General features: G+C 36.0%; 1 protein-coding gene across 1 annotated transcript in view; it reads left to right on the forward strand.

The window, feature by feature from the left end:
* The window catches only part of Klhl1 (kelch like family member 1), a 477,093-nt gene that overhangs the window by 208,880 nt on the left and 243,951 nt on the right, over nucleotides 1–24,262 (forward strand). The window contains exon 5 of the mRNA XM_032917698.1: nucleotides 20,857–21,069. Within this exon, the coding sequence (XP_032773589.1) occupies nucleotides 20,857–21,069 (213 nt within the window). The remainder of the gene's footprint in view (nucleotides 1–20,856; nucleotides 21,070–24,262) is intronic.

Raw genomic sequence — 24,262 nt, forward strand, 5'->3', positions numbered from 1 at the left:
TACTTTATTTAGCTTACAAAAAGAAATATTTGTGAAGAATAGAGCCAAATCCACTGAGTGTAATATCTGAGCCCTAAAATTCCATCTCCTGAATGGCTAGGGCATGTTATCTGCTAGTAGTTCAATACCAGCCTAGTACACATAAAGAGTTTGGCTTCATCCCAGGCATGCAGGGATGGTTCAATATACGGAAAACCATCAACGTGATCCATTATATAAACAAACTGAAAGAACAAAACCACATGATCATTTCATTAGATGCTGAGAAAGCATTTGACAAAATTCAACACCCCTTCATGATAAAAGTCCTGGAAAGAATAGGAATTCAAGGCCCATACCTAAACATAGTAAAAGCCATATACAACAAACCAGTTGCTAACATTAAACTAAATGGAGAGAAACTTGAAACAATCCCACTAAAATCAGGGACTAGACAAGGCTGCCCACTCTCTCCCTACTTATTCAATATAGTTTGAAGTTCTAGCCAGAGCAATAAGACAACAAAAGGAGGTCAAGGGGATACAGATCGGAAAAGAAGAAGTCAAAATATCACTATTTGCAGATGATATGATAGTATATTTAAGTGATCCCAAAAATTCCACCGGAGAACTACTAAAGCTGATAAACAACTTCAGCAAAGTGGCTGGGTATAAAATTAACTCAAATAAATCAGTAGCCTTCCTCTACACAAAAGAGAAACAGGCCGAGAAAGAAATTAGGGAAATGACACCCTTCATAATAGATCCAAATAATATAAAGTACCTCGGGGTGACTTTAACCAAGCAAGGGAAAGATCTGTACAATAAGAACTTCAAGACTCTGAAGAAAGAAATTGAAGAAGATCTCAGAAGATGGAAAGATCTCCCATGCTCATGGATTGGCAGGATTAATATAGTAAAATGGCCATTCTACCAAAAAAAAGCGATCTACAGATTCAATGCAATCCCCATCAAAATACCAATCCAATTCTTCAAAGAGTTAGACAGAACAATTTGCAAATTCATCTGAATAACAAAAAACCCAGGATAGCTAAAACTATCCTCAACAATAAAAAAGGACTTCAGGGGAATCACTATCCCAGATCTCAAGCAGTATTACAGAGCAATAGTGATAAAAACTGCATGGTATTGGTACAGAGACAGACAGATAGACCAATGGAACAGAATTGAAGACCCAGAAATGAACCCACACACCTATGGGCACTTGATTTTTGACAAAGGAGCCAAAACCATCCAATGGAAAAAGATAGCATTTTCAGCAAATGGTGCTGGTTCAACTGGAGGTCAACATGTAGAAGAATGCAGATCGATCCATGCTTATCACCCTGTACAAAGCTTAAGTCCAAGTGGATCAAGGACCTCCACATCAAACCAGATACACTCAAACTAATAGAAGAAAAACTAGGGAAGCATTTGGAACACATGGGCACTGGAAAAAATTTCCTGAACAAAACACCCATGGCTTATGCTCTAAGATCAAGAATCGACAAATGGGATCTCATAAAACTGCAAAGCTTCTGTAAGGCAAAGGACACTGTGGTTAGGACAAAACGGCAACCAACAGATTGGGAAAAGATCTTTACCAATCCTACAACAGATAGAGGGCTTATATCCAAAATATACAAAGAACTGAAGAAGTTAGACAGCAGGGAGGCAAATAACCCTATTAAAAAATGGGGTTCAGAGCTAAACAGAGAATTCACAGCTGAGGAATGCCGAATGGCTGAGAAACACCTAAAGAAATGTTCAACATCGTTAGTCATAAGGAAATGCAAATCAAAACAACCCTGAGATTTCACCTCACACCAGTGAGAATGGCTAAGATCAAAAACTCAGGTGACAGCAAATGCTGGCGAGGATGTGGAGAAAGGGAACACTCCTCCATTGTTGGTGGGGTTGCAGACTGCTACAACCATTCTGGAAATCTGTCTGGAGGTTCCTCAGAAAATTGGACATTGAACTGCCTGAGGATCCAGCTATACCTCTCCTGGGCATATACCCAAAAGATGCCCCAACATAAAAAAGACACGTGCTCCACTATGTTCATCGTAGCCTTATTTATAATAGCCAGAAGCTGGAAAAGAACCCAGATGCCCTTCAACAGAGGAATGGATACAGAAAATGTGGTACATCTACACAATGGAATATTACTCAGCTATCAAAAACAATGACTTTGTGAAATTAGGCAGGCAAATGGTTGGAACTGGAAACTATCATCCCGAGTGAGCTAACCCAATCACAGAAAGACATACATGGTATGTACTCATTGATAAGTGGCTATTAGCCCAAATGCTTGAATTACCCTAGATGCCTAGAACAAATGAAACTCAAGACGGATGATCAAAATGTGAATGCAGATCGCTCATGAGAGACACAGCCAGAATACAGCAAATACAGAGGCGTATGCCAGCAGGAAACCACTGAACTGAGAACAGGACCCCTGTTGATGGAATCAGAGAAAGAACTGGAAGAGCTTGAAGGAGCTCGAGACCCCATATGTACAGCAATGCCAACCAACCAGAGTTTCCAGGGACTAAGCCACTACCCAAAGACTATACATGGACTGACCCTGGACTCTGACCTCGTAGGTTGCAATGAATATCCTAGTAAGAGCACCAGTGGAAGGGGAAGTCCTGGGTCCTGCTAAGACTGAACCCTAGTGAACTAGACTGTTGGGGAGAGGGGCAGCAATGGGGGAGGGGTGGGAGGAACACCATAAGGAAGGAGGAGGGGGGGGGGATGTTTGCCCGAAACCGGAAAGGAATAACATTCTAAATGTATATAAGAAATACTCAAGTTAATAATAAAAAAATTAAAAAAAAAAAAAAAAAATGTAAAAAAAAAAAAAAAGAGTTTAAGGGTAATCTGAGTCTAAAATTCTGAGTGAAATTTTCTTACAAGGAAGTGGAAAAGTATATCAAAAGTTTATCTTAATCTTATTTCAGCAAAAACTGAGAAGGATCAGGATTGTCGTAAGTTCATCTGAAATTTGTGATTTACTCCAAATGCTGTCATGGTTCATGCTTCAATGAAATAATAAAATTACCCTTTTAGTATAGTATCCCAGACAGCTGTCTTCATTACTTCAGGTTCTGGGTACTACAACTGTTATTCATTATTGCATTTTGAAAGATTGTTAATCTATTGTTCATAGGCAGTACTTTAAAGATAAAACAGATAAAAGTCTTATCTGTTCCCATACTTGCTCCTAAATAATTGATACAGAGACATATCAATTTTACTAATAACTGTTAACTACTAGGACTGGGCAAATATTTAACTATTTGAACCCTCTAAACTGTCATTAACCTTCCAGCCATAGCCCCCATGCTGGCTTGCAGTTTGAGTTTTGACATGATTTGCTCTCTTCTGTGTGTGTCTTTACGGTGAATCCCTTGGTCATCTGCTCATCATGGCTCCTTCTGGACCCTCTGTCTCATGGCCACCTCTTCTTTTTCTGCCTTGCAGTTCTTCTCTTCCTCTTTATTCCCCTGGGAACTCTGGCTGGGATCATAAGTTCAGCCTTACTATCTCCTCTGCCAAACTCTTTATTGGCCAAACATAGATGATAAAAACAATTTTCCATAATATTGAGATTGGAGATGATTAACAATGTCATCTTCAAAACTTCGGAGAGATGTCCAGGAATAGAAATCAGCATCTGAATACACAGTGCACAAGACCAATCCCCAACGATAAGATCAAATATAAAGGAGCTTACTCAAACCAGAGGTATTTAAAGAGAAAGATTAGTAATAAATCAATAACAGGTATGTTATATATTTGAATCCTCCTTGGATAATTTAAAAAATAGGTCATTTTCTTGAGAGAAAGAATTTCATACTTGAGACCTTTCAAGCGGCTCTCAAAACCTATCTTGGTGAAATATATTGTACTCTACTTGAACCTCTTGCACTTTCCTAGTTACACTGTCTAAAAACTTTCGCTTCTACTGAAATGATATTATAAGCATGTTGAGAATGTATCATAGACTTTGGTTAGACTCACTATCGATAAATGTCAAGTAATAGCCCAATAATCGATATGTGATTATAATCAACTTCTTTCTTTTCATGTCCTTAAAACTTAAGTAAATGGAAATCTGTGTTACTACATGTAAACACTCTCATAATACTTATTGGACATTCTAGACTACACAAAAGGTATAATTAAAAATAGTAGGATGGTAGGTGTCCTTCTTAGAGATGATATAGATCAAAGGTATGTTTGCCTGCATGCATACACACACACACACACACACACACACACACACACACACACACACACACACACTCAATTTTAAAATGATATCTCTTGTTGGAGAAACATTATTTGACACTATAAATGAAAGTTGAACATGATCATACAGGTACAGAGGAATGTGGAAAATCAGTAATTGCTACTAATCGAGTTGTATCATCTCAGGTGTTAACCTCTGTAATTGGAATCATATCAAATATTTCTGGCATAAAAGACTGCACACTGAGCTGTCTATAATAAATGGTGACTCTCCAAAGCAGATATATGCTTAGGGTATGAATATTTATTTAATAAAAGAATGAACTCAATGCAGAGGATTTGGAAAATTAGGTAGTTACTTGTTTTAGTCTAAAAATATCTGCTATTTTTTAAAGAAGCAATAATACCATCAAATACAAGTTATATGACCTCAGAGTTTTCCAAATATTTCACTTAACTATTCTTGACTATAGGTATTCGTTCAGGTCATGGGGACAAAATGGAGCAAGAATACACCAAGATCATTATCAATGTCATATACTGTATCGTTGCTAGATTCACTAATGAGAGGTGTTTTGAATATATATGAGCCCAAATGATTCATGTGTTTGACTGTTTGGTCTGTATGGAGTATCACTGTTAGAGGGTGAATCCTCATTGGAGGAAGTGTTGTCTTCTTATTAGAGGAAGTTTATCACAGTGGGAATAGAGCCTTGAGATTTTAAGTGCTCAAGCTTTGCCCATTGTAAAACATATCCAGTTTCCTTTTGGGCTGTTTTCAGAAAAAGATGCTGAACTCTCAGCTCCTCAAGTCCATGTATGCTGGCTCACTGCCACGCTTCCTGTATAATAATACTGGAATAAACCTCTGAAAATATAAGCCTGCCCAAATTAAATGTTTGCCTTTGTGAGAGTTTTCTTGGCCATACTGTCTCTTCACAGCAATAAAACCCTAAGATAGAAGATGGTACCAGGACTAGTGTCCTGATAATGATTTTACTTATTGAAATATGGATTTGGGGACTTTGTACTGGGAAAGCAGTGGGATGCTTTAAGTGAGGCTTACTGGGCTATACTAGGAGAAGCATGGAAGACAATGCTGATTTGAACTGTGGGGGCCTGAGTCACAATGTTTCAGAGGAGAAGAATTTTAGTATATTGTCTAGAGATCATTCTTGTGATATTTTGGTGAAAACTGTGCCCCTGCCTGAAGACTCTTCCTGAGGCTAAGGTGAAGGGATTTAGGCCATTTACATTGACAAAAGAAATCTTAAGAGTTTAGCAGACTTGTGTGTGATGCATTATTATGAAGAGTGTGCTGACCCAACATAACAAGATGAAAAAAAATACAAAACATACAGTTCAAAGAATAAATGGGCACCCAGAAGTAGAATGGAGCTAAATCCCATGTTCAAGAACATATGCAGATTAAAGATATTAAATGGAATTAAGGGTGTGGTGAATTTGGGACAAGACCCCACCCAGCTAAGGTTCCATAATCCTTAAAGCACATTCCTCAATGGATATTTCCACCTTTTCTAAATTTGTAGTGCATTTACAATTGTATGAAGGACAGTTATATCATGCTAGGCGTTATCATGACTTGGTTATTCTTTTCATCTGGATATATGAAAATATGACTGTATGTCACATTGATTACTACTCTCAAATGTCAACTGGCCTATATCTGGAATGAACTACAACCTAAAAATTGAGGGCAAGTCTGATCTGGAATTTGAGACAGGAATCTAACATTTGATCTTTGATCCAGATCTTTGGTCAGGATCTTGAGACCAGAAGACACCGGCTGATGATCTGGATCTTGAGGTGGGATGACATATCCTTTTAATCCAGGCAGACACACTACTTAAAACAGATCATGAAGCAGACTGGCCATGCTTTAAATTTTTTATATTGAAATGTGCCTGGGGTCTTCCCCGGATGGGGCCTTTCCCAGGCTAAGTTCTTAGTATCCTTAGAACCATTGCTAACAGAGTGGCCCATGGAACAGATAAGGAGTCAGAGAGGGTAGGGAATGCGTCAGGTAACAGTCAGAGGAATTTAGCAGCGCTTATTTTACAGCAATCAGGTTGCTTCTGTGACTCTGAGTAGCACTCAGGCCATTTCAGCTGCTCTGACTGACTAGCATCCAGGTGCTTCTTTATTTATACAAGTTTCACAGAACAAAGACAGACTAATTAGTATCCAAGTGGTACAGGAAATATGCTTGCCATTCCATTACATGTATGGCTTTATAAGTTCAGTTACAATTAGAAAATACAAACAGAATGGGTGCTATTCTTATTATTAGACCTATAACTCCAATTTAAAGACTCTAAAGAATGTCTCCTCCAAAGAAAACACATTTATTACATGCTCTTCGGTTGACAATTCTTAGTACTTGCTGTTTGAAAATACTCTGGACTAACAGATAATATCTGATCTGGTGTTTTATAAATAAAAAACACCAATACTTCTTTTACTATATATTTTATCATATATATGCTATAGAGTAGAAAAGGTTTATTTTAGTCAATTTCTTGTTTACTGAATTTAATTCCTCCAGGGGTCTATGCCCTATTTTCGAACTGCATTATCAGAGAACTATAAGCCTATAATAAAATGAGACTTTATACCTGTAACTTTATATCTGAGTATTGACCTCATCTAACTCTGTGCTAATCTATGTTAAAATATCTCGAGTGCATAAGAAAGGCTTGCAAACATGGCCAGATAACTGTAATTTTAGGCCTTTTAAATAAAATTCAGACATAATATTCTCAGGAAAAGATATAAAGTGAATAATGCAGAATGTCCCCAAAAATGAAACATGCAGAAAACAAAACTTAAAAGTTAGAGATAGAAGAACAGAAATTGTGGTCCAGCCTCATGGTCTATCCTACCTCATGGTGACCTTCTACTCTCTTCTCTTCTCTTCTCTCCTTCTTCTCCTGGGCCCACCTGAGTTCCTCTCATTCAATATGAATGGCACTTTCCTATTGTCTGTAACCATTCATAGGCTTTAGATTTTATTCACCAAATAAAGATTATTGGGGAACATTCCTTACAGCACATTGTTCAATACAATGCTCCTGTCTAACTTCAACTTGTCCTTGGGGTACAGAACTCAGCATCTGAATACACAATGTACCAGACCAACCCCAACATGTTAGTTCCTTCAGCACCATGTTTCCCCCTGCATGTTGCCATGCTTCCCACCATGATGATGCTGGATTAAATTTCTGAAACTGAAATCCAGTTTTAATTAAATCTTTGCTTTTATAAAGGTTGCATTGGCCATTGTGTCTCTTCACAGCAACAAAATCCGAAGACAAGAGGCACTAATAGCAAGGCTTTGGAGACATTATTGAACCCACTCATAACTTGGGTCTGACCAGCAATCCTACCTGTGATGCCATCAGAGATATTATCAATACCGACGAGTGATAATATCAAAAGATCCCTATAAAACCCAGACTTATACCATTTGTTTCCATTAATGTAAATTAAAATATAGCTGGTCTATTATCTTGTTTATTGTTCAAAATGCATCCTGAAAGTGAGAATAAATTCTAACTGGATTTTAATTTTTTGGTTTAGATTCCTTAAGCAGAGAAGAAGTTAGCACACAATTCCATAAACAGTACAGTAGTAAAGAATAGTAGGACACATTTCTGTAAGATTTGGTGAGAAGAATATTCATTTCACTTTTGGAAACATAACACTTGTTATAGAAAAGACTTAGCAAAGAACTTTGTCCTGTTCATCTAGGATATAGTGTTTGTTACAATTATTTAGCTGATCTCTCATTCTTTGCTGATTCATCCATGAGTTCTCCCCTCCACATGGGGTGTATATTGTCACTTAAGTTTGTAACAGAATTTGATTGCATAATTGCATCAGGAATTTTAAATAGATTCAATAATTGATGTTTACTGAATGATGAAGCCTAGAAATCTAAGTCTTCCCAGTGAAGTTATTTACTGATCTCATGATTTCGCTAGCACCCCAGGGAATATCCAGAGTTATTTTCATGATTAGAATAGCAAATCATGATTTGTGGACATAGTCCCTGACTCGTAAATAAATAAACCATTCTAGAAATAGGCTTATGCAGGGAAATGCCTAATAAATCCACTAACCCTCACTAACTATTACTTCATATATTTGGAGACAAATTTATCTAAAAGGTCACTTGGCTATTGGACACACAATCGTGGTGAAAAATACACTGTCTTTTTTGTTTGTTTGTTTGTTTGTTTGTTTGTTTTGTTTTTATTTAATTGTTATTCAGCTTCTTATATTGCAGAAGGCTTGTTATGGTCAGGGATTTTCTTGAACAAAAGTAGAATACTATTTGACATGCTTAATGCAAGTAGTTTCCAAAAATGTTAAATCTCATGGCTACAGAATCATGAACAATAGAAAATTTCTTCATTTCATTTTCAGTAACCCATTTTCTTTCTTATATTGTTTTGTTTGATCTAGGTGCTTAGCCATTCCAATAAATCAGATGATGTTATGACAATGCAGAACCTACATTGCCCTAGGAACTAGAATGTCTCTACATATAACTTCTTAAATAATATTGTGTTGTTTCATTCTAAATAACATATTGAGATAATATAATGTCAAGAGTTTCAAAGGAGCAGGTGACATTAGTCTGCAACAGCTGGTGACAGTGGTGCATGCTTTGAATCTTAGTACTATGGCCAAGGTAGAATTTTGAGATCATGGCAAAATTGTGCAACAGAAAGATATTATTATAGTAAACCAGTTCCTGAAGAATAGTATTTTATAAACTGCAAGAGAATAGTCTCATTTCTTTAATTCGTTAGATACAATTTTGAGCCAAGTGTAGAGCCATATAGCTTTGTTTTAAAACCATATCCTCTATTAGCAAGTTTAACATATGTAGAGGACTGAATGAGTGAATGAAAGCTAGTGATGGCTGTTTTACTCAGCTTCACAGAAGAAAAATTTCAATCACAAATAGGATAAACAAAATATCTTAAAATACAGGCAAATTATAATAAGCAGGTTTTTTAAATTTCCACACATCATCTTAGACACTCTACCAAACAATTAATTTGGTATAACTGTACAAGTCTTTCACAGAAGGAGCTACAGTGACAGATCAATCAATGAACCAAGTTTAATAGAAAGCAATCTTGCATGATTATTAAATTTGATTCTGAGCATCTAAAATCAAAAGAGGAAGTCAGAACAGCCTTCTAGAGACATAACAGAACAGAGAGAACGGATGAGGCAGAATGAGAAGCAATAGATAATCAATGCGTGAGGAAGATGCAACATGACACCACCATATGTGAATGTGATGAAACCAGGACAAGGGATGCAACAGAGAAAGCATCTCAAGGCTCAGCAGAGGCCACAGGCAGAAGCCATGAAGTTAGTGTTGACATCAGTCTTACATCTAAAGGGCGAGTGTCATTGGGAAACAAAGCTCTATTAAGGATAGGTTTCATGCTCTACAGCCAATACAAAACAGAGTTCAATAAAGAGAAGTAAATGAGATACAAACCTCGTTGGATTTTTCTTTTACTGAAAATATTTTTGTTACAAAATATATTCTGAGTTTGCTTTTCCCTTTCCTAAATCTTCCCAGTTCCTTCTCCCTTTCTCTTTCTGCATTCCACACATTTTCTGTCTCTCTGAAGTGAGGAAAAACAAAGATATTTAAGGAATGTTAAAATGAAATAAGGTAAAGCAAAAATAGATGAATTATAATAGGACTGAAAAAACCATAAATATACTACTATGTAGCCACCTGAAATATTTTTAGTTATACAGTTTATAAATGAATTTTATCCACTAATTTCACTGACATTAGCAGGAAAAATACATGATGCATTAAACATTTGAACAATATATGCACAGTTTAAAACCATACCAAGTAGTTTAAAGGGTTAAAGTATTTATCTGAGACAATTGCTTATGTTTTATGTAATATCAAGTTTTTAATATTTTGCATTAATGGATGTTAAATTAGAACAAAAGTTTATCCACATGTTGTACTTGCTGGTTCTACTTCAATAGACATTTTTGATGTTTTACAATACACATTATTTTTGCTTGCCAAGTCATAATTATGAATCCTCAGAACTGAGAAAGATCTTTTTCTTGTTTCATGATAGAACAATATCTTCCTCAATTTCATCTCTCTTTATTCCTGTAGTTTATTCCACACCTATTCAACTCCTCTCTTCCCCAGATTCACTCCACCTCTGTTTTCATTCAGAAAAGTCCATGTCTTCCAGGAATATTAACATTCATGGCATAAAAGTTACAATAAGATAAGGCATGAACCCTCATATCAAGGCTTGAAAAGGCAACACAATAGTAGAAAAGAGTCCCAAGAGCAGGTAAAAGAATCAGAGACATCTCTCTTTCTCATTGTTAGCAGTTTCATAGGAACACCAAGCTATACAAACATCATAAATGCACAGGACCCAAGCATGCTCCATGGTTTTTGCTTCAATCTCTTTGAGCCCCCAAGATCCTTGCTTAGTTGATCTGGGTCCCTGTTCTCCTGAATGCTTGGTTGTTGGTCCCATTGGTTTGCCAGATGAGATCTCTGGATGATGATTGGGCTTGGCGCTCATCTATCAGTATAGTAGAATATCATTAGAAATCATTCCAACGACTTTTTAACATTCATGTTTGGTTGTATCCTAGGTCTCTGAGCCACCTGCCTCCAATTTCTGGCCATACAGACATTGTTGGGCATTGACTCCTCTTGTGGCTGGAAATTTGATATAGACTAGTAGTTGGTTAGCTTGTCTCCCAAGCTCTATTCCACCATAGCCCTAACAAATACCGCAGGCAGAACAAATTCGAGGTCAAAGGTTGTTGATGATTTGTTACTGGAATTCTGACACAGGTCTAAAACTAGAAGCCTTGCCTGGTTAAAAAAGATGTCCAGTTCAGACTCTTTATCTCCCATTACTAGGAGTCCTAATTAGGGTCAGCCTTATTGATTACAGGGAGTTTACACTGTACTTGGTTTATACCTTTTAATAACAAACCACAGCTTTCTCTGATATTTCTAACTTATCTTGTAGCTTAAGCAATAATATTATGGGAATTCCCAGAGCCTAGTCTGCATAAATTTCAAAAGGCTTAAGCAATTATCTTTCCACAACAAAATAATCAAGAGTGATGACAATCATATATTTTTACTGATACTAAATAAGTATTGTTTTTATCAGTAGCCTCCTTTATACAAATAAAGCATGTGATGCAAAGGAAGTTATGGATAATACACCCTTCACAATAGCCACACAAATATAAAATACCTTTATGTAACTCTAACCAAGCAAGTGAAAGACTTGAATGACAAGACCTTCAAGTCTGCAATGAAAAAAATTGAAGAAGATATTATAAGATTGAAAGACCTTTCATGATGGATCAGTAGAATCAACAAATTGAAAATGGTCATCTTACCAAAAATGATCTACAGATTCAGTGGAATTCTCATCAAAATTCCAATACAGTTTTTAACAGACCATGAAAGAAAAATTCTCAACTTCAGGTGGAAAGCCAAAAGACACACGACAGCTAAAACAATCCTATACAGTAAAAGAACATCTAGAGGAATCTAGAGGAATCACTATCCCTGATTTCAAGCTGTATAAAGAGTGATAGTAAGGAAAAGTTGATGGTTTTGTAATACAAACAGGCAAATTAAATAATGAAATCAAGTCAAATACCCAGAAATTAACTCATACATCTATGGACATTTGATTTTTGACAGGGAAGCCAAAACAGTACAGTGGAAAAGGTACAGCATCTTCAAGAAATGATGCTGGTCTAACTGGACATTGGCATGTAGATTGGGTCTTATGAAATTAAAAAGCTTCTATAAAGCAAAAACAGCAGCAATAGGACAAAAGGACAGCCTACTGACTAGGAAAAGATGCTCACTAACTATATATGACAGAGTCCTAATATCCAAAATATATGATGAACTTAAGAAGTTAGACACCAACAACTCAATTAAAAAACTGCATACAGAGGTAAACAAAGAATCCTCAATAGAAAAATTTCTAATGGCAGATAAAACTTTAAAGAAATGTTCAACATCCTTAGTCATCAGGCAATGCAAACAAAAACAACTCTAAGACTCCTCTTTATACCCACCAGAATGGCAAATATCAAAATATCAAGGGACAGAAAACTCTGGTGACGATATGGAGCAAATGATACACTCCTTTATTGGTGGCAGAAGTGCAAATTTGTACAACCACTCTGGTAATAAATTTTGCAGCATCTCAAAAAATTTGAAATCATTCTACCACCAGACCCAGTTTTACCACTCCTGGGCATATACCTGTCTTAGTTAGGGTTTTAATGCTGTGAACAGACACCATGACCAATGCAAGTTTTATAAAGGACAACATTTAATTGGGACTGGCTTAAATGTTCATAGATTTAGTCCATTATAATCAAGGAGGAATCATGGCAACATCCAGGCAGGCACAGTGCAAGAGGAGCTGAGAGTTCTACATCTTTACCTGAAGGATATTAGCGAAATACTGGCTTTCAGGCAGCTAGAATGAGATTATTAACACCTTCACCCACAGTAATGCATCTACTCAAACAGCACCACACCTTCTAATAGTGCCACTCCCTGTACAACCATATACAAACCATCACATTACCCAAAAGATATTCTTCCCTCATAGTAGCTTAATGTGCAATAGTCTGAAACTGAACACAACCAAGATGTCCATCAACTGAAGAATGTGGTGTATTTACACAGTAGACTGCTATTCAGCTATTTAAAAAAGGACATCATGAATTTTTCAGGCAAATGGAAGGAAGTAGAAAAAAAATCATCCTGAGTGAGGTATCTCAGACCCAAAAAGACATGCGTGGTATAAACTCACTTGTAAGTGGATATTAGCCATAAAATACAGAATAACAATACTTCAATCCACAGACTCAGAGTAACTAAATAACAAGGAGGGACCAAGAGAGGATAACTGAATGTGTCACAGAAGTGGAAGTGAAATAAATATCAGATGTGGATGGAGGGAGGAAACTGTGTGTGAGAGTTGATGCATAGTGGAACAGAGTGGTGGTAGAGGTTGGGATTAGGGAGAGCAGCACAGAGAGAAAGGAAATAGGAATTGTGGTGACATCTCCACAACTGACAGAGACCTAAGATGGGTGCGGAGTCCCCGGGGTTTCTCTGGGGTGATTCAACAGTGGGGGATATGAAGTATGAAAAGGGCACTTCTTATAACCAGGCAGGGCTCCCACTGGAGGGATAGGCATGGCTACTCACCTACAGAGCCTTAGACTCTGAATGTGTCCCGTCTACAAAATATGCAAGGACAAAGACAGCAGAGACTGAGCAAATGTCCAACCAATGGCTGGCCCAAATTGAGACCTATCCTATGTCAAGAACTAATCTCTAAAACTATTAAAAAATACTCTGTTATGCTTATAGACAGGATCCCTAACTGTCTTTTGAGATGCTCCACCCAGGCAATGCAAACATGCAGAGACCCTTAGCCAAACACTAGATGGAGCCCTAGGAGGCTTGTGGAAGAGTTGCAGGACAAATTGAGGAACCTGAAGAGGATATGGTCTTCACAGGAAGACCAACAAAGTCATTGGATAGTTTGTTTTAAAGCCTCTTTTTCATATCATAAGCTCATCTACTTATGGTTACTTTGCCAATGACTAGCAATGATGAGATCTAAGGATTGCACAGATCTCCAGAGTAAATCTACCACAATCATCAGAGCACATTGTGGAACTCAACAACTTAAACAATACCAAGGTCAGCAGTCAGTAACTGAGGTGTATGCGATCAAGGCAATCAATGAAACTATAGTTGCAGAGGAGACCCTGAAATAAATCAGCCAACAGTTAGATAGTTAAAGTTGTGTAGTTTACTTAATAAAATGTGAGGTTACAGGAAGAATGAAATTTAATTTTAATTCAAGTCCTGACTTGAACAACAATATGAAAATATCTGAACTGGGCTGAGTCTCAGAATGTCATCAAGAGGACAAGGTGTCAAAATATCTTGAATTTCTACTCACGGTGAAATTCCAAGTCAGAGTGCAAGTGTTTAGTAAAATTGACCTTTGACATCAGTATTCAAATTCAAGGATGCTAAACAACCCAAAGGCCATGAAAAAAACATTTTCAAAATGTGAAAAGGTTAGAATCTCAATAGCAATATCTTAGTGGTAACAATATTAAAGTAATGTTTTAAAGATAGATTGTAATGTAATGTAAATATAGATAGATCATTGTAAAGAAAGAATGAGATGTCAAGAGAATCCCCAAGGCTTGCCACCTGTGACCTCTATAAGGCTGCAACTTTGACCCTGAATTACTTTTGTGTTTCCAGTCACAGAAGGGAGAAGCTTCATCTCCATGTACAGAAGAAAGGTAACATTTACTAGTAAAGGGATTGAAATTTAAATCTTGATTTTAGTAAAAGTTGGATCATACAATTATTTTAAGCCATTTAAACTTTTCCTGTAACAGAGGTTGAAGAAATAATAAATTTAAAATACTATGATATTACACCCAAGTTTGACATCTTTCATGTGTATGTAATAAACCTTAACAATTGCAAATAGCCCTATTTTATGCTTCATCTATAGATTAACACTTTTTTTGGCAGCACAAGCTTCATTAGAGGTCAACTTTGATAAAATAGCTTTAATAATTTGGAATGAATGAATACCACATACTCATACTTTATAACACACATGCTGCACTTTTCCAGAAATTATTAATTACCCAATGACATAATTTGCATCAAAGGCTAAGAAGTGTAAATAGTATGAATAAATGAAGAACTGTGAAAAAAAATGAGAACTTCCAATGGAAAGATGATGTCTTAAGAAAACCACAGTGATATTCATCACATAGCTTGAATTTTTAGTATCAGAACCTTGATTAACAATTAATGACATTTAAATTGGGGATTTTTAAACAGTAAGACAATACACTATTTACATACATATTTTCACTACATCTTAATATTAAATTGATGATATCAAGATATGAAACTTGAATCCTTAGGCTTCATACATTTCTTAGTTAGGGTTTTTATTGTTCTGAAGATACAGCATGAACGTGAAATTTTTTAAAATTTTATTTATTTATATTCTAGTTTTTCAATGCCTTCTGTCCCCACTCCCATAGTTTGGCACCCCATTCTTCCTTTCCCTTGCCTCTGAGAGGGTGCTGCCCCCACACCAGGTGTCCCTCTTCTCTGGGGCCTCAAGTCTCTCCAGGATTAAGCTCATCTCCCACTGAAGTCAGGCCAAGCAGACTTATACTATATTTGTGCCAGGGGCCTCAGACCAGCCCTTGTATGATCCTGGCTCAGACTCTGGGAACACCCTGGGGTCTGGATTAGTTGAGACTGCTGGTCTTTCTATGGGGTGGCTTTCCCCTTCAGCTTCTTTAATACTTCCAATTCAGCCATAGGGGTCCCTAATTTCAGTTCAATGGTATCTTGACCTGCAGGCACCAGAAAAGACAATGAGCTATGGAGCCTGGATTTGAACATCTGAGACCTCACAGCCACCCACTCAGTGACACACTTCCTCCAGCCAGGTCACACCTACTCCAAAAGAGCCACTCCCCATAATAGTGCTGCTCCCTACCTCGAACCACACCCCAAGACTCAGTTTTGTAATTTTTTAACTTTGATCATGCGGTATACATCATACATTTGAAGCCAAAATATTTGTCTGTGTTACATATTTAAATTGTATTTGCAATGTGTTTGTGTATGTGTTTTTGTTTGAGATAAATGTCAAATTTTAATATTAACCTAATCAGATATGCTGATCAAAAATATATTTTCAGTGTTTTTTCACAATAATATATATGTCGATCACTGGCCCAACACTTAATATTGTATTATCTGCCATGTCCTTTTTTAAAATCTTACCACATCTTCTGCACCCATTTGCTTATGACTACTTTCAGAGAGTAAACGTTAAGTATAAAAGCATGATCATTTGTTTAAAATCCATTCTTTCACTTTCCATATCAATTATCTAGCACTATATATGAGACTCTGAAATGAAAAGTTTTGTATAAAATAGAAAGAGGCCAAAGAATATGCATCCCTTCATGACTTTTACATATAATATTTTCATAAGGTGGGAAACATAAGGAAACTAGTTTTAAATTTATAAAACCTGATAAACCACACATGCTCATTTAAAACGTTCCAGGAACTAAATTGCAATTTTTACAGAAATATTTTAGAAAAAAATAACATTGAAAGGACACTCAGTAGAGAGAAGAGAACAAAGGAAATTCTGGAGGATCTTGATATGTAAAAGCATAGATATTGATTAACATAGGCATATAACACAAGCTGCAGTAACTAATATCAGGTCTCAACACCCACCTATATCACAGGATTTATTTTTACCATCAGCATCAAGAATTTGCAAAAATATTAGTAGGATTTACAAAGATACAAAATTAGACAAATTTAGCTGGATTAGAAGCAGGTCTATGAGAAAAGAAAAGTGACTACAGTGATAGTAAATGAAACTATTACCAGAGCTGTCAGAAAAGAAATCAAACTATGAAAGGCTGTATCCTTCCTGCCAGATGGATTTCAATCTGATTCTAAGTTTCCTAGAGGCTAAATAAAAAGAGAAATCTGATCAATTTCATAATTTACAACATCCATGATAAAGGAAAAGCAATTTACTCAGGAGAAGTGCAATTATTCTTGCTACTAAAACCTGTAAGAAATTTCCCCAAGGGTCATCATAAAGAGGACACTATAAAATATAATGAAATATGCCTTGAACAAAACCTTTATGACAGACACCACTAAGTGTTTCACGGAGTGATTTTTATTGTGTTCCTTATTTTATATCTACAGTATAACTATGCCATTTTGGGCATAGTTTAATAATGTCAGATATAGTTGAGTAAAGGAAAAGCAAAGAGAACAAAATTGCTTTCTAAATTCCTCTAAATTGGGATGTTCTCCCTTCGTCTCTTCATAGAAATGCCGTTGTAATATGGTTCAGAAAACATGATATATTAACTCAATAGATAGTTACATAATATCTATAAAATATTATAAAATTCCAGAAGAAACAAGAAGGTAAAATAATTTTAAGAAAATTGAATCTGCTATTCTGTGATGCCCATTTTTAGAGATATATTAATTTATTGATACTTTGTATTTTGATACAATTTGTATAGATAAGTAGCGTACGACCTGACAGAAGTGATTAAAAACATATTGTTGAAGATGAATGTACTTCCAGCCCAAAAATATAATTACTTCCTGATCCAGGGTTCTTCTTACAAATTTAAACATGACTTGAACCTAGTATGAAGATGCATATTCGTCAGATAAGTATTCCTGTTCTACCTTGTCTATTTTTTAGTCCCTAAGTCTCACTCTACCACAGGTGTCATACTTGGGTTTTTGAAGATTTCTACCTGGAGCATTTTTTTTTAATTTTACAATTACTCATTAAGTGTTTCAGCTGTTTTCTTTGGATGTATCACAAAACCTGTGGATGGAGGTGGTGGCAAGAAAGGCAAACTTGGAATCTTTGTGTGTTCTAACTGTACGACACACCGTATAGGCTTTCTGCATTAAATGGAAGAATGTGTGTGACACTTTAGCCCCTGACTACCTTGTACTGCTTCTAGAGGATTTTCGTCATAGATCATCATTTGCCTAATTCAATAAAGGTATACTGGTCCTGTGCTATTGTTGAAGCACTTTAACTTTTTAAATTATTTTATTTATTTACATTCCACCCTCCCCATTCTCTCTTCCCCTGCCTCTGAGAGGGTGCTTCCCGATCTGTCCACCTCACCCCTACCAGCCTCCCTCTTCCCTGGAGCATCAAGTTCCACAAGATTAATTTCATCCTCTACCACTGAGACTAGACAAGGCAGTCCTCTCCTACATATGTTCCCAGAGCCACTAACCTGCTTATGTATGCTCCCTGGTTTTAGTCTGGGAGCTCTGAGGGGTCTAGGACAAGAGACACTCTTGTTATTCCTATGAGGATGCAATCCCCTCTGGTTGTGTTGGCACATGCTAGTATGATTTGCTGAACAAGGAAGAGGCTTTCAGATCACGAGTTCAAGGCCAGCCTGGCTATACCATGATCTTCAATTACAGGGCTTTATAAGTTAAGGTATTACACTGTGTAATGATAAGACTCCTAGGACCCCTAAGTTACATTTACTGGTACTTTTTGTTCTTGTCATCGCCAAGAAAAGAATTTGGTCAAGGGATACAGCAAAGTAAAGCAACTCAGAGTCTCCAAAGAGAGATTTGAGTGGGCTTTATATAAGCAAATGTTTTCTATTGTGGATTTAAATGTAGTTTTAATTCACATTGATGGACTCGATGTAGATATTTTGATAGATAACCATTTCTACCTTCTATATCATGATGGTTCAGGTCTCTCAGGTTATGTTTTCCAGTGATACATAAAACTTTACAAGAAGGATTAGATGAAGACATTTCCTTATCTCTCATTCATAGGCAAATGCCAAATTGTTATTGCTTTTGATATGGGGGAGACAATATTTCTGTAGAATATTTCTAACCATAAAGAAATATTCTAACTAGTAGGAGTCATAGGTGTTAAAAACCTGCTTCAGTTTCCATGACACCACATGCATTATTCCACCTTTGATGCTGATCAAATTCCCATCATGCCTATTTGTAAGTTATTATGTTTTTGTACTATTGACACTAAAGGCTGAGCCTAGGTATTGCATTAGCTCAATAGGCTATATAAATAGATGACGACTTTGGCTGTGTTCTCAGACTCTACCCAAAGCTCAACCCACCCTGTGCATCTTCTATTGCTCAAGTGCACTAAAGTTCAGGCTGCTATTTGTCAACTACTGTGGGAGGTCTGGCGTGGTGGGGTGCATGTATTATGAGAATCTATTGGTGTTTTAGCTCCATAAAGTTGACTGAATATTTGGCTTAAGAAACTAAATTATATACAGGTACCTTTTGAGTTTATTTACATACATACATACATACATGCATACATACTTATTTACTTCTTTACATATGGATTGTGACAGGGTTTCATGAAAACAATCCTGGTCAGTCTCATACTCATCATATACATAAGGTTGGCCTTTATTTCTTGATCATTGTGATCCAATCAAATATTGGTACTATGTATGAACACTACAACCTCTGGCTTCTTGAATTAAATCTTGATATGTGACAGGAAGAAGGGAAACAAAGTTACTGAATGTCATTTTAAATAGCAGAGTGAATAAATGATGACATGTTAAATGAAATGACAAAAGAAAGAGGGGGTAATTTATCAACTTCAATGGAAGTAAGGAAATAAATTAATTATAATTAGAAGGCACCACACCATAGAAACTAATAGAAACTAAACGTTTAAGAAGTCCTTAAAAGAAAACCTTGAAGATGGTACAGGGATTTAAAACTGTGTTGGCTTTATTTTAGGAGATTAAACTAAGGTGCTCAGAGTAGACACAGAGAGAAGAATTGGGAGAAAATGATACCTAGATGAAAATAAATAGGAATCGAAATTAAGCTAATGGTAAATGGAAAGTCGGTTTTCTCCAGGGATGGGGATTCTTCAATAGATGGAAAGCAGGGAAGAAAGATGAATTGATCAAAACACATAGTTATTATGTACAGTTTCTGAAACAATAAAGGACAATTAAAATTGCTAATTTTCAAATATTCTGTTTAATCTGTGTAAGTCATTTCTTTAATTTCTTATGTTGTTTAGATTTTAATTTAATTTCCCAGAGGTTATTTTAAACCAAAGCATCCAAGACCCTATTGTAGATGACTGAGTGAAGACCTCTAAATAGAAACCCCTGAATCTCACTTGTTCATCTTCCCAGGTGGATCCCATTGTTTAGGGACGGTCCTTTGAAATGACCATATTAACTCCAAGGCCATGTCTGACTGTATGCTTATGAGGCTTACTACATTGGTGATTTGGTTAAAATCGAGAACAAATTTTATCATAAATAATAATGTAAAAATATAAACAACAACAACCATTTATGCCAGAGAAATTGTCATTGAGAGGAAACAATTGTAAGAGAATTGGTGAGTAGAGCTCCTTTGATTTTGTAGCTTCTACGATTTCTCGGCTATATTTCTTTCCCTTCAAAATAAACAACAAAGCTATCCTGTTCTCTATTTCTCTTTGTAATATATTGCCATTTTCTGATTTGTGTATTTCTATTTGAGTCTTTGAAAGTGTAAAATGCTATTCTTTTCATATTTGTTAAATTTTACAAAGTAGTACACTTGAAACTTGAACATTTAATCACTGAGTACCTTCTGTATAACAAAGCTGTGCATTATAATCCTCTAGTTATTCTAAAACCTCTGCTGTCTTGGATACATTTACACTTCAATTACAATTACAGTGCTTTCTTCATAACAGCTTCTTGTTTCTGAAGGATGAGTCTCAAGGATTATGGGATAATGAGAACAAAGGTTACTGACTGCTTATCACATTTTTCTCTGAGATGCTTTGCCAGCTACAAAGGAGCGAAGCAGAATTTACGCCAAGATCTCTTCTCCCCACAGGAAAACATAATGGAAGTAATCAGAAATCAAGAGTTTTTACTCCTTCCAGCCGAAGAGCTCCATAAGCTACTGGCCAGTGATGACGTAAATGTGCCTGATGAAGAGACCATCTTCCATGCGTTAATGATGTGGGTCAAGTACGACATGCAGCGGAGATGCGGTGACCTGAGTATGCTCCTCGCCTTCATACGACTGCCACTGCTTCCACCACAGGTGATTCTGCATGCTGCTATTCAGTCTGTGCAGTACACTAAAAATGTCCTGTGTGGTAAGCAAACATTACAATAGGGTTCTAATTATTTTGTAACCTTTACTAGTCTAATGAGGCACTACATTCAATTTAGGTAAGGTCATTATAATTTATGGATGAAGGATCATAGATCTAAATCTAAATCTCATCTTCTTGGATACAGATAGATAGATAGATAGATAGATAGATAGATTTATCATTATGAATTTTGATTGTACTGCATGCAACAGAAATTATGAAATCAATTAGATAACAAATTTCTGCTTTCTATAGCATCTATTACCTAATTTATGTTTATCAGTTATCTTTATATATTCTCTTTCAAACTTAAGACCTATTCAACAAAACGGCGATTATGTCTGGTACTGGAAAACTAGTTAATTATCCATGGCCAGTGAACTCACATACATGGACAAAACCTACAGGCACCAATTTACTAAGCCAGCATGAGCTCTAACTACGTTCTAAATAATTGTCCTTATACTCTCTTTAAATATTATTTATGATGAAATATTATGATAATTCTTTGGTGAAAACATATATTCTTCACATGTTTAAATTCAGTTGAATGATATTTCAAATTTCATAGTGGAATCCAATATATTCTTAAATGGTAGAAACATAAAAGACAACATATCAATTAGAATTATAGAACCTTTGAAAATTAGAAATAAGGAATCAGAAAAACAAACCCAATAATATACTTTACTGGTGAGGATAGAAGGTCAAAGCAATAGTAAGAATTTCTATAAGATGACATAACCTTGAAATAAATTCAAACTCACCATTCTTTGGCTGGTAAAACCATCGTAAGGTAATAAAAATATTCTAATAACCACTTTGAACTAGAACTCAATACCGTAAAAATTGCAAGTCTTGAGTCGGAAGCATCACAGTGCTTTGAGTTAGATTTTGTGAAGAAAAATCATTAGTTTCATCTGACCTACATCACATATTTGTAACAAGACTGATCTATATCCTACATATGTAACCTAGGATGTACAATTTGTTATTATCAAAGAAGCACATTAAAGTGATATAGACCAATGAAGTCCCATGTAAAATTGTAGGTGCAGATATACTATCAAAGGAGACCAAGGCTTTACCAATCATTCATCACATTTAATTATATACAAACCACCATAAGAATATATCAGTAAGAGAGGAAAACGAGAAGTTTAAAAAAAATTAAGGAAAATAAGAAACTATGCACTCATAACAGTGAGTGGAAATTTATGGCAGACTTTAAGATTGGAAAATTAAAAATATTTCTGTGCCAAACTTGGTAAGCAGCTGAAGTTTATAAGGGAATAGCTGTCTTTCGTTTGGCTATTGACACTAATTAGGGAATAAAATTACAGTCAATGTATTTATGAGTGCTTCCTCTAAATAAATTGTAAGAACTTGCATTGACACAAAGCTTTCTAAAGAAACGGAGACATGTATTTAGGCAACAAGACAATGAATACATTGTTATTCCAAGTACTGGATATTCCCAAAGTATCCCCCTTTTTTGGACACTAAGTATTCTCAAGGACTACATTCTAGGTAATGGCAGTCAAAGCTAATGATAACAGTGATCAATGATAGGTTAGAGGATAATAACCAATGACAAATGATTGATTCATTTATTGTCCTTTTTTAATCTAGCCATTAATACTACCCCTGTTTCATTATTTGTTGAAATGTGGAGATTTTGTAGCTAATGTGGCATTTAAGACTTATCGGCAACATGCTGGACATTTTGGCTCTATCTCATACTCCCAGAACTTCGAGGATTGAAACAGAAGAATTTTAAAGTTCAGTGGGAGAGATAACTATTTACTTTTTAGGCTGCCTCATCTCTACCATGATATTATTTATTGGAGAAGATGGAGGGGTGGGGAGCAACAAAGATTGTAGCTAGGATTCTGATAGAGTACTGTCTTCTGATAGTATGTCTTTTCCCCCTAGTCCTCCCCTCTCCTCTCCTCTCTCTCCATTCTCTCCTCTCCTCTCCTCTCCTCTCCTCTCTCTCCATTCTCTCCATTCTCTCCTCTCCTCTCCTCTCCTCTCCTCTCCTCTCCTCTCCTTTACTGTAATCAGAAATGCCTAACCCATTACTCCAATACGTTTTCATTAAACTGATGTACCAGAAAAATCACTATTTTAATTGTGAGCTTGTTGGCTGGACTCCACATTAGATATGGGGTTGTGTTTTTGTCTTGATATTCATCTATTTGTGTGTAAATATGTGTGCATGTGTTCATACTCATCCACATACTGCAACATGAGTGTATGTTAGATCAGAGGAAAAGTTTCAGGAGTTGTTTCTCTGTTTTCACATGTGAGTTCAGGTAATTCCTAAGCTATATAAATACCTTGAATTAATATCATTTTATCATTCTACAGATGTCTTCTACTTAATGAAGCTGTATTTACTCATAACAGGAAATAAAGATTATTCTTTAACATTATTAATTAAATATTGTCAGTCCTCATAGGTGTCAACATATTATGTGCTTATTCTTTACTGCCCATCTTTCAAATGAGAGAAATGTGTTCATAATTCTATTTATTCTCTCAAGCAACAAATATTTAAGACAAAAGAGAATAATATTTTTCCAGAGAATAATAATATTCCAAGTGGAACATATACTTCTATTACTGATGTAAATGAATAGCATCCATCAAAAGTCCTTTACATACAGTGTCTCTGATAATAAAAACACAGATAGTAAGTTTCAATACATGGTGCACAGAGAGAAATGAGCTTCACAGGGGTAAGTTTCTAGAGCTCGTGCTCCTAGAATACCTAGCTTTCTCAAACCCTGAGCTGGCAATATATATACACAGAGAGATCTACTGGTATACCCATCAGTATGTTGCTCTCCAATATGGAAGACTACAAACTATATTTTTGAATCTAACAATTTTCAAAGCCTTCTAAAGAGTACTAACTCTGTTAATATATGTAGCATGTCTGTGTAATATGTACTGATTTTCTGTCTAAAGAGTGAGTAAATTAAGAATGAGCATGATATCTTCTTCTCACTAAGGCCTACAGCTCAGACTGTTTTGAGAATCCATGATGCAGGCCCATGGATTCTTCTGCCAGAGGAAACATGGGCCATGGAATGCTAGATGGCTTCCTCTTTAACAATGTGCAAGTTTAAA

This window comes from Rattus rattus, chromosome 12 (assembly GCF_011064425.1).
Source record: "Rattus rattus isolate New Zealand chromosome 12, Rrattus_CSIRO_v1, whole genome shotgun sequence".
NCBI lineage: Eukaryota > Metazoa > Chordata > Mammalia > Rodentia > Muridae > Rattus > Rattus rattus.